This window comes from Podarcis filfolensis (assembly GCF_964270895.1).
Source record: "Podarcis filfolensis genome assembly, chromosome: 13".
Lineage (NCBI taxonomy): Eukaryota > Metazoa > Chordata > Lepidosauria > Squamata > Lacertidae > Podarcis > Podarcis filfolensis.
The window spans coordinates 53,933,347-53,951,058 of NC_139615.1; the positions used below are offsets into that span (position 1 = coordinate 53,933,347).

At 46.7% G+C, this 17,712-nt stretch overlaps 1 protein-coding gene across 5 annotated transcripts in view; it reads left to right on the forward strand.

Annotated features, from left to right (window-relative positions):
- Nucleotides 1–17,712, forward strand: part of GRK3 (G protein-coupled receptor kinase 3) — a 139,851-nt gene that overhangs the window by 86,229 nt on the left and 35,910 nt on the right. For all 5 annotated transcript variants that reach the window (XM_083583850.1, XM_083583852.1, XM_083583851.1 and 2 more), the window contains 4 exons: nt 6,543–6,604; nt 8,133–8,184; nt 9,561–9,652; nt 10,479–10,578. In XM_083583850.1, coding sequence (XP_083439976.1) covers nt 6,543–6,604; nt 8,133–8,184; nt 9,561–9,652; nt 10,479–10,578 — 306 coding nt within the window. The remainder of the gene's footprint in view (nt 1–6,542; nt 6,605–8,132; nt 8,185–9,560; nt 9,653–10,478; nt 10,579–17,712) is intronic.

The window sequence follows — 17,712 nt, forward strand, 5'->3', positions numbered from 1 at the left end:
GTTCCAGTGCATCATGAAGAGGCCAGCAGTGATGAGGCATCCTCCAGTGAAGACGATGACGTGCATCAGACAAAGCGGGAGCGCAGGAAGTTCCAACAGAAGTCCAAGGGCCAACTGGAATGTGCCGGCTGCGGAGGGAACCATTCCCGTGCCAAGTGTCGATTCAGAGACGCCATCTGTAGGAAGTGTTCCAGAAGGGGCCACATCGCTAAGGTCTGCCGATCGGCTCCGTCTGACACCCCCCCTTCACCGACTCGCAAGTTCAAGTCTTCACTGCAGTCTGCCAAGGAAAGCTGTTTCGCTCTCACCAACTGCCGCTGCCCGTCTGGAACCACGATTGGCCAAACCGACTCACCTACGCGACGCAAGCTGAGCGTCACGGTGCTCATTGAAGGAGTTCCATGTGACATGGAGATCGACACCGGGTCTGCCCTGTCCATCGTGTCTTGGAGCACCATCAAAGGACTGGTACCCAGAATGTCCAAAAGGCAACTCGACTCTCACCGCGTACACCTGAGAGACTACCAGGGAAACGACATTCCCGTGGTAGGCGTTGGCCGGTTCCGGATCGCCTTCAAGGATTTTTCGGGCCTGCTCCGGTTGGTGGTGGTCGAAGGTCAGCGGCCAAGCCTCCTAGGGCTAGACTGGTTTGATGCCCTCGGCCTGGAAGTCACCGGCATCAACTGCATCTCTAACGCAGAGACTGAGGGTCTGGTCAAAGACTTTGCCGAGGTTTTTGACGGCACTTTGGGGCAATATACAGGTACGCCCATCTCCTTTAGTCTTGATCCACAAGTTTCCCCCATCAAGCTAAAGCCACGCCGGGTTCCCTTTGCTCTCAAGGCTAAGGTGGATGAACAACTGGACAAGCTGATCGCCCAAGGAGTTTTGGAGCCGGTTGACCACGCCAAGTGGGAAACCCCCATCGTCACGCCTGTCAAGCCAGACGGGTCGGTGAGAATCTGCGCTGACTACAAGTGCACGATCAACAAGGCACTTCAGCAGCACGCTTATCTGGTTCCTGTTGTCCAACACCTGCTGCATTCCCTGGGTGAGGGTAAGGTCTTCGCTAAGCTGGACCTTGCCCAAGCCTATCAACAACTGCCCGTCGATGATGCCACTGCTGAAGCCCAGACGATCGTCACCCACCGAGGGGCATTCCATTGCCGCCGGTTGCAGTTCAGGGTGAGTGTGGCTCCTGGCATCTTCCAAAGCCTTATGGAGCGTCTCCTGCAAGGGCTTCTGGGCGTGGTACCATATTTTGATGACGTCTTGGTGTCCGCAGACTCACACCAGCAGCTGTTCGAGCGCCTCCGTGCCGTGCTGACCAGGTTCCAAGAGGCTGGGCTCAAGGTAAAGAGGAAGAAGTGCCAGATCGCCGTTCCACAGGTAGAGTTCCTGGGCTATCTTATCGACGCCTCCGGCCTTCACCCGACCACATCCAAGATCCGCGCTATCCAGCAGGCCCCCATCCCAAAGAACAAGATGGAGTTGCAGGCATTCCTGGGGCTGCTGAACTTTTATAACATGTTCCTGCCCCACAAAGCCACGGTGGCTGAGCCTCTTCACCGACTCCTCAGCACAAAGACGCCTTGGTCCTGGGGTCATCGGGAGACGGCGGCCTTCAATGTGGTCAAGGCTCTCCTTTCATCGGACCGTGTGCTGGTACAGTACAGTGAATCCAGGCCGCTGGTCCTTGCCTGAGACGCCTCACCTTTTGGCATCGGCGCTGTCCTTAGTCACCGTTTTCCAGACGGAAGAGAAGCACCGCTCGCCTACTTTTCCAGGACGCTATCTCCGACAGAACGGAATTACAGCCAGCTCGACAAGGAGGCACTGGCACTTGTGGCTGGAGTGAAGAGGTTCCATGAATACCTCTATGGCAGGACTTTTGACCTCATCACTGACCACAAGCCGCTCCTGGGCCTCCTCGCCGGTGATCGTCCAACTCCACCGGTCCTCTCGCCACGCATGCTGCGATGGACTGTTTTCCTGGCTGCCTACCACTACTGGCTCGTCCATCGCCCAGGGAAATCGATGGGCCATGCCGACGCCCTCAGCCGTTGCCCTCTTCCAGCGTTTGTGGAAGACCCGGCTCCAGCTTCATCGCTCCTCCTGATTGAGGATCTTCCGGCAGCGCCTCTATCGGCTGCCACTGTGGCCTCCGCATCTGCCCAGGATCGCACCATCAGCTGGGTGCTCAACTGGGTGTGGAAGGGGTGGCCACAAGGGCCTTTTGCATCGGAGTTCCAGCCCTTCGCAACCAGACAACATGAACTCTCGGCTCATCGCGGCTGTCTGCTGTGGGGAGACTGCGTCGTGATTCCCCAGGGACTCCGTCAGCGCGTCCTGGAGGCTCTGCACGTTGGCCACCCGGGAATTGTCAAAATGAAGGCGTTGGCTCGGTGTTACGTCTGGTGGCCTAACATGGACGATGCCATCACTGCCTGGGTGTGCGCCTGTCAAGCATGCCAAGAGTCGAGGCCTGCACCACCAGCAGCTAAGGGACACACCTGGGAGACGCCAAAGACACCCTGGTCAAGGGTGCACATCATTCTGGCTGGCCCCTTTCACGGCCGGACCTTTATGGTAGTGGTGGACGCCTATTCCAAATGGCTGGAGGTGGCCCTGATGCCCTCCACCACTACCGAGGCCGTCATCCGGCTGCTGCGAGGCCTCTTTGCGATGCATGGGTGTCCTGATGTCCTTGTCTCCGACAACGGACCGCAGTTCACATCAGGCACTTTTGAGCGGTATCTTTTGGGACTGGGCATCCGCCATGCCCTAACGGCACCCTTTCATCCATCCAGCAACGGGCAAGCGGAGAGAATGGTGCGCTCGGCAAAAGAAGCAACTGGTGCGCCTGGACCGGGGAGACTGGCACGAGCGGGTCACTGAATACTTGTTCGTGCAACACATCACCCCTCATGCGGCCACAGGGCGGAGTCCTGCTGAACTGCTTATGGGCCACCGCCTCAGGTCACCGCTCGACTGGCTGCACCCGGACTTTGCTGTGGCCGAACCCCCAGGCTGTGCCAACGCGCCACAGTCATTTGTTCCAGGAAACCAGGTCTTTGCCCAGAACTATGTGGGGGACATTCCTTGGGTGCCAGCCACAGTAGTGGGAGTCACTGGACCTCGCTCGTACCAGGTGGCATTCGAAGAGGGATGCTTGTGGCGCCAGCACATAGACCAGCTTAGGCGCAGGGTTGGGGACTTGGACACTACCGTGGTGCCCCCAACTGCGCTTGTGGCTCCAGAAGAGACACTTACAGATGGCGAGGCTCCACCTAGACCTCCCTCGCAAACTGCCAGCGTGGAGCCGAACCAAGCCGCTTCAGAGGGTCTGCCAGACTTACCACAGACTCAGACCACTCCACTTGCGGAGGCTCCACCCACAGCAGCGGATCCAGGGGATTTGGTTTCAACGCCACCTAGGGTCGCACCACAGCCTCAGCAAGAATTGTGTGGCCCCCCGGACTTGGCTACCAGTCCCCGGCAGTCTGGCAGAGTTTCCAAGCGCCCAACTTATTTAAAGAACTATGTTGTTGGACATGTATCACTGTTGGCCTAAGTATGGGAAATGTAACCGATATGCTTTTGTGCCTAATTGAACCATTACGTGTAGTGCTGTATATAAGGAAACCATTACGATTGTAACTAACGCCTTATCTCGGTGGGGAGGGGTGTTATGTACTGAAGTTCTCACCCTGGGCCAGCAGGGGGATACTGTAGATAGTTTTCACTCAGGTCCACGTCAGTTATTTTAGGCGGGAAACCCTGGGTTGTTGTTGCTACAATGTTGACAGCCAGCTGCCTATAAAAGCAGGCCGGCTGAGCTGTTTGCTGTTCAGTTCTGTCCAGCTTACAAATAAAGAGCTGCTCTGGAGAAATCGCTGCGTCGTCTGCTATGTTCGCCCACAACTTAACAATACCTATGCTGTACTGTGTCTTATTTATCTGGGCCTGGCACCTGGGGAGGAGGGTGTGCACACAAAAACTTATGAGGAAGGGTTGAGGAAGCTGGGTTTTCTAACCTGGAAAAGAGGAGACTGAGGGGAGATCTAATGGCCATCTTCATGTATCTTAAGGGTTGTCACATGGAAGAGGGAGCAAGCTTGTTTTCTTTTTTTTTTTTATAATATATTTATTGAAGTTTTCAAATAAAGCATATATTAGATAAGCACCACTTATCATTGTCCATTTAACATCTCTCAATTGTTACATGGGACTCCCCCACACCTCCCGCATACACTTACATCATTATTAAATTAATTTCAAACAAATTATCATTTAACTCATCTTAATTAATAATCTTAATTTGGTTTGACATATAATTCAGCCTTAAATCTAATTTAATGGTAGACAATTGTCTGCACTGGCATCCAATTCAGCACTCAGCCAAATTACAATATTTTTGTAAATAAATCTTAAATTTCCTCCAGTCTTCTTCCATCCTTTCTTCTCCCTGGTCTCGAATTCTGCCGGTCATCTCGGCTAATTGCATATAGTCCATCAGTTGCATCTGCCATTCTTCCACAGTGGGTAGCTCCTGAGTTTTCCAATTCTTGGCAATTAATATTCTTGCTGCTGTTGTTGCGTACAAAAAGAATGTTCTGTCCTTTTTTAACACACTCTGGCCGACAATACCCAGGAGAAAGGCCTCTGATTTCTTAGTAAAGGTGTATTTAAACACCTTTTTTAATTCATTATATATCTTCTCCCAAAAGGCCTTCACTCTAGGGCAGGTCCACCAGAGGTGAAAAAATGTTCCTTCATTTTCCTTACATTTCCAACATTTGCTATCAGACGAATGGTATATTTTAGCCAGTTTAACAGGGGTCATGTACCATCTATACATCATTTTCATCACATTTTCCTTCAACGCATTACATGCAGTGAAGTTCAGCCCAGAGGTCCACAACCTTTCCCAATCTTCAAACATAATATTATACCCAATATCCTGCGCCCATTTTATCATTGTTGATTTTACCATTTCGTCATGTGTGTTCCATTTCAGCAGCAAGTTATACATTCTTGAAAGTACCTTAGTCTTAGGTTCTAACAGTTCAGTTTCTAACTTTGACTTTTCCACTTGGAATCCTAGCTTTTTGTCATTTTTAAACACTTCTTTAATCTGAGCATAGTGTAACCAGTCTCGCACTTTGTCTCTCATCTTTTCTAAACTCTGCAATTTCCAGTTGTCACCATCCTTTTCTATTATCTCCCAATATTTTGGCCAGTTGGCCTCCATATTGGCTCTTTTCCGAGCCTTAGCCTCCAGGGGTGACAGCCACCTCGGAGTTTTATTCTCCAGTAAGTCTTTATATTTTGTCCAGACATTAAAAACTGATTTTCTGACAATATGGTTCTTGAAGGCCTTATTTATCTTAGCTTTATCATACCATAAATATGCATGCCATCCAAACGCATTATTAAAACCTTCCAAATCCAAGACATCCGTATCTTCAAGAAGTAACCAATCTTTTAACCAGCAGAAAGCTGCAGCTTCATAATACAACTTTAAATCTGGCAGGGCAAAGCCCCCTCTTTCTTTCGCATCTGTTAATAAGGGAGCAAGCTTGTTTTCGCCTGCTCTAGAGGGTAGGACTCAAACCAGTGGCTTCTAGTTACAAGAAAGGAGATTTCAACTAAACATTCAGAAAAAACTTTCTGACAGTAAGAGCTGTTTGGCAGGAACGGTCGCCCTTGGCAGGTTGTAGACTTTCCTTCCTTGGAGCTTTTAAGCAGAGGTGGACTGGCCATCTGTCCTGGATGCTATAGTTGAGATTTGTGCATTGCAGGGGTTAGACTAGATGACCCTCAGGGTCCCTTCCAGCTCTACAATTCTGTGATCAAGTATTGCCACTTTGTTCAAAGTAAGGAATGTGGTGACATTTTCCTTATGTCAAGTTGAAATGTGCTGTTCCCCAATATGCCTCCTAACTACTGACCCTACAGGAAATGGCTTCTTGAAAACAATCTACAGCTTATCACAAGATGAATGGTATTATGGGGCTTCCTCTTCTGAAGCAATGTGAGGGCATCTTTAAGGGACCATCTTCTCTATGATCACGGCTGTACTTTAATACTCTCATTAGAAGCTTCTGTCCAATGGCCCAAATGTTATCCAATTCCCTGCTAGGGGTTCAGCTCCCTCTGTCGTCTCTGACAGGTAAAGACTGTTGCTGGGAACCACAGGAGCAGGGATCACTCTTGTGCTGGAGTCCTGCCGGTGGGTTTCCTATGGGCGCCTGGTTGGGCACTGTGAGGACAGGCTGGACTAGAGGGGGCCCCATTGGCCTCATCTGGCAGCTGGGCTCTTACATCATTAGGAAGGTTTTTGCTTTAGGGACTTTATTTGCAGACGATGCCTTCTGCTGAATTTTGTTACCACCTTTTTCTTGTTTCTGCTGCTTAGTTTATTGAAGCTTTTTCACTCCTGTTAGGGATTTTTAAATGTTTCATTAGGCACTTTGCAAGTATTATTACAAGTAAAGGCCACTGCCTCAAATACAATAAATGTTTGTTTCCCCCTCTAGCCCTACATAGAAGAAATTTGTGACAGCCTCAGAGGAAAAACCTTCCAAATGTTTCTAGAAAGGTATGAATCTGATTGCATGTTTGTCACATGGCCAGTTGCTGAAGGATTGGCATTGGGATGGCTAGCAGGAAGGAGCAGACACAAGCCATTTTGCAAACTGCATCCAGGTGCATTGAATGTGCTAGAATGGTAATGAGTCTGTGCCTTTAAGAGTCTGTGCCTTGCACATGGACCTGCCCACTCTTCTAGTCTAAGCAGAAGGCAGCTATCTTCCTTCCATCCAGCTTCAAAGTCTACTCTCCTGATGTTTCCTCTGATCATGGAAGGTGTTCTTCACTCTGCTGTGCTTGGCAATTAGATACGCTTTGCAGGAGCTGAGCTGGATTTTCACTCAGCAAGCATTTTATAATGTGGTTCAGCTCTTCTGCAAGATTTACAGCTGATTTTATCTACTTGGTTACTTAAGTTGCTTTATTTTCATTTTCTATTTTTATTAGTAAATAAAAAGCACTTCAAATCTTGCAGAAGAGCTGAGCCGCATTACGAAATTCTTTGCAGTGCAGCAAACCCAGCTCAGCCCCTGCAAAACAACTGCCATAAGAAGTAGTATGAAAATGTTCTCATTGGAGTTTTACTGTTTTTAATAAACAGGAAAGCAGCAGGGACATGCCTAGTTAGGGAAAGCTTTGGTGAGCAAATGGCTTGGCAGAGCTATCTAAGAAAGAGTTCCAACAGGCAGGTGCTGCTGCTGAACAGCACACCACATGCCTGGTTCTGGTTGCCAGCTGAGACAATTTTGTTGAACCTGAGCTGTGTTGATAGATTCCAGTGATGGCCAAACTTGGCCCTCCAGCTGTTTTGGGACTACAATTCCCATCATCCCTAGCTAACAGGACCAGTGGTCAGGGATAATGGGAATTGTAGTCCCAAAACAGCTGGAGGGCCAAGTTTGGCCATCACTGGATTAGACCTAAGGTCTTGCAAAATGAGCTTCTGAGTACTGGCCCTCGGTGTGCTGGAAGGTAGATGCTAAAAGATCCTTTCCTATGTTCTTAATTCTGTTTGCTTTAACAAAAGGACTTGCACCTCAGAGATTTTACTCCCAAATGTAGCAGATGAAATCACTAAATTATATATGAGAACAAAGATCATTATACAATGTGATCTTTCAGGGGTCTACTTTGGAAATAAACAGTCATTTAACTTTTAGAAAAAAACAAAATTCCCTGGCAGCATATGATAATGACACCTATGTGATTCCTTAATTATTTTATAGAGCTCTAAAATGCAGAGATTAATTACTTTTCTCAGGATATGATTGGAGATTTTTTAAATTAAAAAAAAATACGATTGAGTCTTACAGAAATAAGAAATATGGAGGCATTTTTACTGGAATGCTGTCAGAAGCATCGTAAACCATGTATTGCTATAGAACTGTCTTTAATTAACATCTGCTCGCTGAAGGTTTGCTCTTCAACAGAGCTTTAAAAATGTTAAATATAGTTTTTACTTTTCATAAATCATCAAGTGCACAGTTTTCATCACCGTAATGCACATTCTTTTTTCTTTCTTTTCTTCTCTTTTGCAGTGATAAGTTTACTAGATTTTGTCAGTGGAAAAATGTAGAGCTAAACATTCATGTAAGTAATTGCAGGGGTGGGTGGGTGCATTTTCTAAAAAATAGGGGCAGGGATGAGGTGGATCTGGAGCACTGCCTAGTTTCTGGGGGACCTCCAAGCAATTGGTGAAATTCTTTCAGAGAATACTGGGCTTATATGTATTTTGATATGAGCAAGACAAAGGCACTTGTCTTGAGCAGGAACACATTTTTGTTTTATGTTTACAGTATGTTAATAGATAACAGCCCCGTGATGAAACACATACACCTATAGTGACTGAGTGGGGGATATAGAAAATTGAGTAGAGGAAGGCATTGCAATGTCAACTTTTTTCTCAAAAGGAGGGAAGTCTAATTTATTTCAAGAGACTTACTTTTGAGTGCCCCCATGAATAAGCAGACTATCTTTCTCCACCCAGCTTCAGGCTAGCAGCAACAACAATCTTCCCCTGTCCCTGCCTCGCCCCCCACCTCTGGGAAGCCCCCCTCCCAAATCCCAGATGGGGATGGTCAGCATTCACTCTGCTGTTTACTTAACAACACTGAGATTGGGTGTTCTTAGCAAAAGCAGCTTTTCTGTTTTTGCTTTTAGAACATTGCCTTCACAGTTTGCTTTCTAACTTTGATTGATTGAATTTATGTTCCACCCTTCGTCCCAAAAAGGCCACCTGTATTTCTTTATAGATGAGTCTGGGGGTCCTGCTGGCGCAAGGCCCAGTACAAAGGTTGGCATTCTGGGTTCTGCATGATGTGGTTTCTCCATGGTGAAGAAAGGCACTTGGCACATGCTCAGAGGCAGCCTGTTGCTTCAAGTGCGCAATGAAAGCATTCTGAGATTTTGAGACTATCCTTGACAGTTTGATTTAAGCTCTGCTTTGGACTTATTTCATAGAATCAGAACCGTAGAGTTGGAAGGGACCCTGAGGATCATCCAGTCCAACCCCCTTCAATGCAGGAATATGCAGCTATCCCACACGAGGATCAAACCTTAGTGCTATTAGCACCAAGCTCTAATTAGCTGACTTTGTCTCAAGGTTTCATTTGGAGCACTTATTCTGCAGGTCCCTAGTTTAAATGAACATTCCTCAGTAGTGCCCTCACATTTGCCCTGAAACCCACAAAATCTCTTCTGCCTTCAATTCCTTATAATTTGGGCATTGTCTCCTTTCATGTGTCCCCTATTGATTCCCTGATTTCCAGAGTGCACCACTGCTTTGCAAGGAATAGGATTCCATTTCATCCTTAAATTGCACCAAATCCATGAAAAGCAAAAGGAGCCAACCAGTTTGTTGTGACACATTAGCCTGAGTTGTTTTTGGAGGCAGGTGGGTGCTTGCAAGGAGGCATGTGTGCTGGTCAGCACAAGCAAATGTTCATTTTCACCTCTTCCATCCCCAGCTGACCATGAATGACTTCAGTGTCCACCGGATCATCGGGCGAGGGGGCTTCGGAGAAGTTTATGGCTGCCGGAAAGCAGACACAGGGAAGATGTAAGTAACTTTGTTTGTATTTGTAATGCATCCATATAAAATCCCCAAGTAACAGAACAATCAACGTGAGGGGCATTGCAGTGCTGTGTGTTTAATTGCTGTGGTTCTCCACTTTGGCTGGGAAGTGGGATGCCCTTTCCACCTGAAAAAGCCAGCAGCAAGGTGTGTCTGAGGAGTGGGGAGTGATGACCCATTGAAGCTTCATTAGCCCCCAGTGGGCTTATCACATTTTAACTGAGGTACAGTTAACATGCTTTTATCCACTGCTTTATTCATCTAAACAATTTCCTTCTAAATTGTGCCAGTGAATGCTATTTTCACCCTTAACCCAGTGTATGGGTGCAGCATATCTATATGTGAATGTCCAGTTTTGTCTGAGCAGGTACCCCCACCCCAAACTGTCCTTGCTGCTTAGGCAGTCTGGATTTTGCTATGGGCTCTGGTCCCTTTCCAAAGGGGCTGGATCACCTCTTGCAAAATGCATTTCTGTTTTCCAGACTGTTGTTGGGCGAGAACAATGGCCTCTTGAGAAAGCGTCCCTTAGGTGATGAGAATTACACCAGATTGGGGAAGGCTACTGTAGAGTGACATAAGCCAAAACTCACAAGCAATAGAGGTGGGATAATTGAAGCAGAGGAATTGTAACTCAGTGGAGCAGCATCTCTTCTTGAGGGACCAGAAAGGTGGACCTTGCCTATGGCAGCATTCCCTGAACCTCTCCTGAACTCCCAGTTTACTTACTTTTCTGCCTTCAAACTACCAGTTGAAAATGATGAAAATTGAATGCTCTGTTAAAGCCCCTTTCTCAACAAGTTACAATTTTCAGGTATGCAATGAAATGCTTGGATAAGAAGAGGATCAAGATGAAGCAAGGGGAGACTTTAGCCTTGAATGAAAGGATCATGCTGTCGCTCGTCAGTACAGGTGTAAGTATGTTCTGACTCTTTGCTCATTCTCTTAACGTTAATAATAATAATAATAATAATAATAATAATAATAATAATATTGGGAAATTCCACCACAGGGCAGACTGGGTGTTGCATGCTTTTAATTTTTACATTTGTATTTGTTGCTTTAACAGTGGCATTTTGGTTTTACTGTAACTCACTCTAGGATCACTACCCAATGAGGTTTAGGATATAAATTCAACCAGTGGATTCCCGGAGGTATTCTGCAGCCATATAAACAAATGCTCCCTTGTGTTGTGAGTTGTCACTGCCAAAATAAGGGTCAACCTTCAGCTGAAAGATACCAGCAGGTGCTTTCCAGAGGCCCTTGAATTTGGGTTGGTGACTAAATGGATGAACAGAACAAGACATGAAAGTATGAGGAAGTCCTTGTCATGTTAAGCCAAAGTCAGTCTGGCTACAATAGTCTGTTGTGTGGCCACATTTGAATCGGGGTTTACAGCAGTCTTCCCCAACCTGAAGCCCCAGATACTAGTGGGCTCCAACTCTCAATGCCAGCGCCGGCCTGCCCATGCGGTGGGCCAAAGCAGCTGCCTTGGGTGGCAGAACATCAGGAGTGGCACCTTCCACCGAGAGCTGTGTGAGCACTCATTTGCCCCATGAGATCTCACCAGAATTAGCCATCATTGCTTTGCAGTCACTGCCGCATCACCCAGGTAAAGGAGGGATTGGCAGGGCAGCCCCTTCCCATTTTGCCTCAGGCGGTGAAACAGGATGCACTCTCCTGCCCACTGCCCTTGACCTCTGGCTTTTGGGACTGATTTTGGGAATTGGAGTTCAACAGCATCTGGAGGGCATGAACTGCCCTGAGACCTCCCAGTATAGGGCGGTATATTAATAATAATAATAATAATAATAATAATAATAATAATAATGATGATGATGATGTGCCTGATGCTCAGCTTTGGCCAGCCTGTCTCAAGCAAGGATATTATAGAGCTGGAAGTAGTACAGAAAATGGCAACCGAAATGGTTGTTGGAGCAGGAACACCTTCCTGATGCAAAAAAGCTAAAGCACTTAAGGAAAAAGGTTCCTGAGGAAGGTCATTAAGGAGGTTTGTGAAAGTAGGCATGGGGTAAAGAAAGTGGAAAGCTTTTCTCTGTCCCCCAAGAGGTCATCCAAAAAGTAGTTTGGTGGGAGATTCAGGAGGAAATGAAGAAAGGTACTCAGACAGCACCTAATAAATTTGTGGAATTGATTGTCATGAGTTGTGGTGATGGCCACCAGCGTACATCAGAGTCCTGCAGCTGGATCAGACCAAAGGCCCATCTAGGCCTATCTTCCCAGGAGTCACCCACATGCCTCCAAGAAGTGTGCAGGCAAGACATAACTGCGACAGCATCCCCCTTATTTGTTCTCCCCAGCACTTGGGACCCAGAGACTTCCCACCTGGAACTGGAGCTTCCCACCCATACTGGAGGTAAGATGCTGCCACCAGGCAGCCTTATCCTCCTCTGTGGATTTGCCTTGCACCCCTTTCAAAACTATCTAAGTTGGTGGCTTTGGGGAAGGGCTGCACATAGCTCAGTGCACAAATCCCAGCCCCTTGAATTTCCAGAGCTGAGGTAGTGCTGGGAATGATTCCTACCTGAAATCCTGGCCAATCATCGTTAACAGTACTGAGCTCACTGGACCAATCATTTGACTTGGTATAAGGCAAATTCCAGCACAGCCAGCACCACACTATGTAGTAGCCTAGATGACTTTAGGCCAATCTATGAAATGCTGTCCATATGGAACCTCCCTACCCAGAGGCAGTGTGTTTCTGCACACCAGTGGCCAGGGAGTTGCTTTCTGACCTTGCTTGTGGGCTTCGTGGAGGCATCTGAAATACCTAGAGGACTATCACATGGAAGACGGAACAAGCTTGTTTTCTGCTGCTCCAGGAGGTAGGACTTGAACCAATGGATTCAAATTAGAAGAGAGGAGATTCCGACTGAACATTAGGAAGAACGTTCTGATGGTAAGAGCCGTTTTGACAGTGGAACCGATTCTCTTGGAAGTTGGTGGACTCTCCTTCTTTGGAGATTTTTAAACAAAGGTTGGATGTCCTCCTGTAAGATTCTTTAGCTGTGATTTCTGCATTGCATGGAGTTAGTCTCGATGACCCTTGCTGTCCCTTCCAACTTTGAAGTTTTATGACATTATGATCCGGTTGCTTTGATCCAGCAGGACTCTTCTTCAACCCCTCAGTGCTATAATAAAGGACTTTATACACTGAATGACTCTACAGCCATGATATGCAACAGCGGATAGAGATCTTTCCATGTATCTTCAGGATCCAGTTGGCTTACCAGCATTTGGAGAGGCGAATTTCTTGTTTTACATCAGCTCCGTCCTTTCCTGTGGTTGTGACCCAGTGTTTCTCCTGTCACATAACAAAGCTAAAAAGATACACATGTCAAGTGCACACACAGCACACAACTCCAAATTCTCCTTTCTGGGCTGATCAGGAAACACACATCAAAGTGGCAGCATCTTCAGAGAAAAATAACCTTGTTACGTCAAGCCAAAAGTAGCTCTGATTGCCATAGTTACTGGGGATGCTGGCAGAGAAGTTGATTATTATTTTTTTGTTCTCAGTGACTCTGTTCCAAATGAATTCACAATTTCCTGATCTATAAAAATGAGTCTGCTGGAAAATGAAACTAGGATAGGGAATAAGAACGTAAGAAGAGCCCTGTAGTTGGATCAGGCCAAAGGGGGCCTATCTAGTCAAGCATCCTGGTTTTTTTTTAAAGTCAATCCTTTATTAGGCATAGCAAACCACACATTTTCAAACAAACACCGTATACAAATTGTGCAAAACACGAGATCCCGCATCCTGTTCTCGCAGAGGCCACCCAGATACTTCTTCTGGGAAGCCTGCAAGTGGGACACAAGTGCAGCAGCAGCAGCCTCCCCACTGGTGGTTCTTTGCAACTGGTATACAGAGAGAGGCATGCTGGCTCTGACAGTGGATGAAGAATGCCATCATGTGGGGGTTGAATATGGCAAAGCAAATAGCATCCCAAGGGAAGGAGTGGACCTTACTGGGATCCCCAGGGCCTGGTTTCCTCCAGATGGCCTAAGGACTGAAATGGCCCGACTGTCCTTTGAGCTTTTGCAGGCAAAAAAGAAAAGGAAAAAAGAGCACTTCAGCCAGAGGTGTGTGCGCCCTGTAGCAAGGCTCTAAGTGTCCATGTGGTGAGAGTCTTATCATTTGCTTTGTCACCCTCTTTAAGAACTATGAGTGCAGCTTCCTGGTGGCAAGAGGCAGCCTTTGACCATTTTATGTGAGAGCACACTCTTGTATGGTTGCCAAAGCTGCTTTGCCACTGCTTGATAGAATGTACCGTATTTTTGCTCCATAAGACGCACCTGACCATAAGACGCACCTAGTTTTTAGAGGAGGAAAACAATAAAAAATCTATTCTGAACAAAACAGTGGATGTATGATTTTTGTGGTTCATGCTGTGGCCACAGACATGTGATATGATGGTGAGTTTGGGGTAGCCCAATGCAAAAATCCTGAGAATCCATGGGGATCCGTGCTTTGTAACCATGTTTTTGCACCATTGCGGCCCCAGGCAACAGTGAGTGCGTGGTTTTTTTGGTGCAGGCTGTAGCCATCGACATGCTTTGTGATCTGATGGTGAATTTGGGCTGACCCAATGTAAAAATTCTGAGGATCCATGCGGATCCATGCTTTGTAACCACATTTTTGCACCATTGCAGCTCCAGGAAACAGTGGATGCATGATTTTGGGGTGACCCAATGTAAAAATCTTGTGGATCCATGGGCTTTTACCTCCACTAGCGTCCCTTATCTCTCTCCCGATCCTACCAATCAGCTGCTTCCTCTCCCTCTTGTTTGCCTTAGTGTCTTTTTCTTAGCTGGAGCAGTTTTTTGCTCCTCCTTTTCTTCTAATTTCTCTCCTCATTTATTTAGTCTTCCTGTCTCCTCTCCTTGCAAGTTTGCTGTCTTTACCTTCCCCCTCCCAGGCAGCCTCCTTTCTTGCTAGCGTCCCTTATCTCGCTACCAATCACTTGATCGCTTGCAATCAGCGGCTTTGTTTCAACACCCACTTCCCTCTTTCAAAAAAAAAAAAAAAAAGCATGATCTGCTTTTTGCCCCTGGGCAATTCGGCTCCAGGGACCACGCATCCGCTCCATAAGACGCACAGACATTTCCCCTTACTTTTTAGGAAGAAAAAAGTGTGTCTTATGGAGCGAAAAATACGGTATGTAATGATTTTGTATGTATGTGTTCATTATGTATGTATGTATGTATGTATGTATGTATGTATGTATTGCATTTCTATCCCACCTTTTCCTCCAAGGAGCTTCAAGCTGGCATACATGGTTCCCCCCCACTCCTTTCATCCCAAGAACCCTGTAAGGTAGATAGCCGTGTTGGTCTGACACAGTCGAAATAAATCAAAAAATTTTCCAGTAGCACTTTAGAGACCAACTAAGTTTGTTCTTGTTATAAGCTTTCATGTGCATGCACACTTCTTCAGATACACTGAAACAGAAGTCACTAGACCCTTATATATAGTGAGAGGGTGGGGTGGGGGTTTTCTCAGAAGGGTCGTAGGAGATGGGTGATTGACTCAATGGGTATGATAAACCTGTTGACGACTGTTAATGACTGCAATTAGTGCTACAGGAAAAAGCAAGGGATAGTATGCAGATGAAACAAAAAATAGCTTTAGCATATGTCATGAGACAAGAATCCAATAGTTTTCAGTTAATTAATAAGTTGTAATTCAGCAACTTCTCTTTCAAGTCTATTTCTGAAATTCACTTTTTGTGTGTTGTACAAAATGTTCATGTTTTATTTGATTCCCCTCACCCCACCTTACTATGGTGTAACATGTTTATGTCTGTGTTTTTAAGTGCAAGTTGTTGGGAAACTAATAAATTGAAGAAACAATAATGATATTGACCTTGGCTGGGGTGTCTTCCTTTGCAATGCTTTAGAGGCGGTCTGTGCCCTCCAGATGCTCTGACTGGCTCCTGGGGTCATGCCATGTATTGTTTAGCGGCTCAGCTCCTTTGCCAGGCCTGCCAGCCTTTGTTCAGCTCCTCTCTCCTGACTTTCATTCCCCTGTCCATGCAGTGGGGCTTATCTGAGCAAGCCGAGAAATAAGTCCAGGACCCACCAGGTGCCTTGTCACAGGCTCCTCTGTGCCTCACGATGCTGGTGAAGGGGTGGGGGGAGCCCAACATCTGGGCCTCAGTTGCCAAATATATCACTCCTTGGAAAGCAAACTACTTCGTCAGCTGCAGCAAATCAGAGAAGGAGAGATTTGCAATGGGGTGATTTGACCAAAGGAGGAAAGAAAGAGAAAAAATATTGAATGGTGGAGAGAAGTCTTTGTGTGCACAGATGATGCACTACCCGCCCCCCAGCCCAGCAAAGAGGTCCCAGAGAAGGCCTGCTGAGTGAAACAAATGAGGTTTGTGGGCAGATGGGCCTACTGTCACTTTGGTACCCTAATTCATAGCACATTATTTATCTGGGCCGGAAACTTAGGAAGCTGCCTGATACTGTCAGGCCATTGACCCATTCAGCTCAGTGTTTGCCACTCTGGCAGCAGCGTTCCAGGTCTCTCTCAACCCTATCTGGAGATTCCAGGGAAAGGTTCAGAAAGGGGCAACAGGAATCATCAAGGGGATGGAGCATCTCCACTGTGTGCAAAAGTTGCAGCATTTGGGACTTTTTAGTTTAGAGAAGAGCTGAGTAAGAAGAGACAGTGGATACAGAAAAGTTTTTCTCCTTCTCTAGAACTCAGGGACATCCAATGAAGCAGATTATTGGAAGATTCAGGGCAGCTCTGAAAAAGTACTCACTCCCACAGGAGGCAAAGGTGGCCACCAACTTGGATGGCTTTGAAAGAGCATTAGATACATTCATGGAGGAGGAGGAGGCTATCAATGGCTAGTAGCCATGGTGGCCATGCTGGGCCTCCACTGGTTGAAGCAGTAATGCTTCTGATATCAAATGATGGGAACCGCAGGAGGGGAGGGTGCCCTTGTGTTTGGGTCCTGCTTGCGGGCTTCCTATTAGGGCATCTGATCGGCCACTATGAGATCAAGATGCTGGCCTACATGGGTCATTGGACCGATCCAACAGCCAGGCTCTTCTGATGTTCTCTGCCACTGAGTCCTTCCTGTAAGGGATCCATTGAGTTTCAGGAGAGTTATGATCTTATATAGGAGTACACAAGCCCTTCAGAGAAACTTCAGACCTGCTACCTATATTTGTATTGGGAAGTTGAGGGAATGTGTGGAGACTTTTACTTTATGCTTCATTTATATTTCTGTCCCCTCTTATCCCTAGGCACCAGGGTGGGCATCTCTATTTTGCTTCACATAATTTTATCCTCACAATGATCCTGTGAAGGAGGTTGAATGTATAATTGATTGATGAGACTCACTGCCAAAAGATGTCATGATGGCTGCCAGCTTAGAGGAATTTTAAAATGGGGAGGGGATTGTTAGACCAATTCATGGTGGAAAAGTCTAATAACAGTGATGACTAAGTGGAACCTCCAGCTATCTCTGAACACCAGTTGCTGGTTAGTTACTGTGTGAAACAGTGGACTAAGGTGTGTGTTATGATACAAACCTGCAGTTGAGATTCCTGCGTTGCAGGGGGTTGGTCTAGATGACCGTCAGGTCCCTTCCAACTCTACAATTCTGTGATTCTACGAATCCATAAGCCAGGCTTTCTGAGGTGGACTGTACATCTGAAAACTAAATGGACAGTGGGTCATGGGTCTGAGCCAAGCTTCTCATATTCCACTGCTGGTCTTGTCGTTCCATGGGGGAAAACAAAGACTGAGAGTTTGTTGAGAGCCAGCTAATAATTCAAAAAATCTTGTGAACTTGGATTTCCTTGCTGGGACATAGTTGTCCAGAAGCTGCCCAGGAGCCTTGCAAGAGCCACCAAGCCCTGCTACCTGCCCCCTCTCAAATGCTTTTGCCTGGTTGTCCTCCCTCAGTGCAGGCATCTGTGTCTCCTATGGCATCTTTTACCAGCCTGGTACCCACCAGTTGATTTTGGATTCCAGTTCCCAGCAAGCATCCCCAGCAGCCAGCATG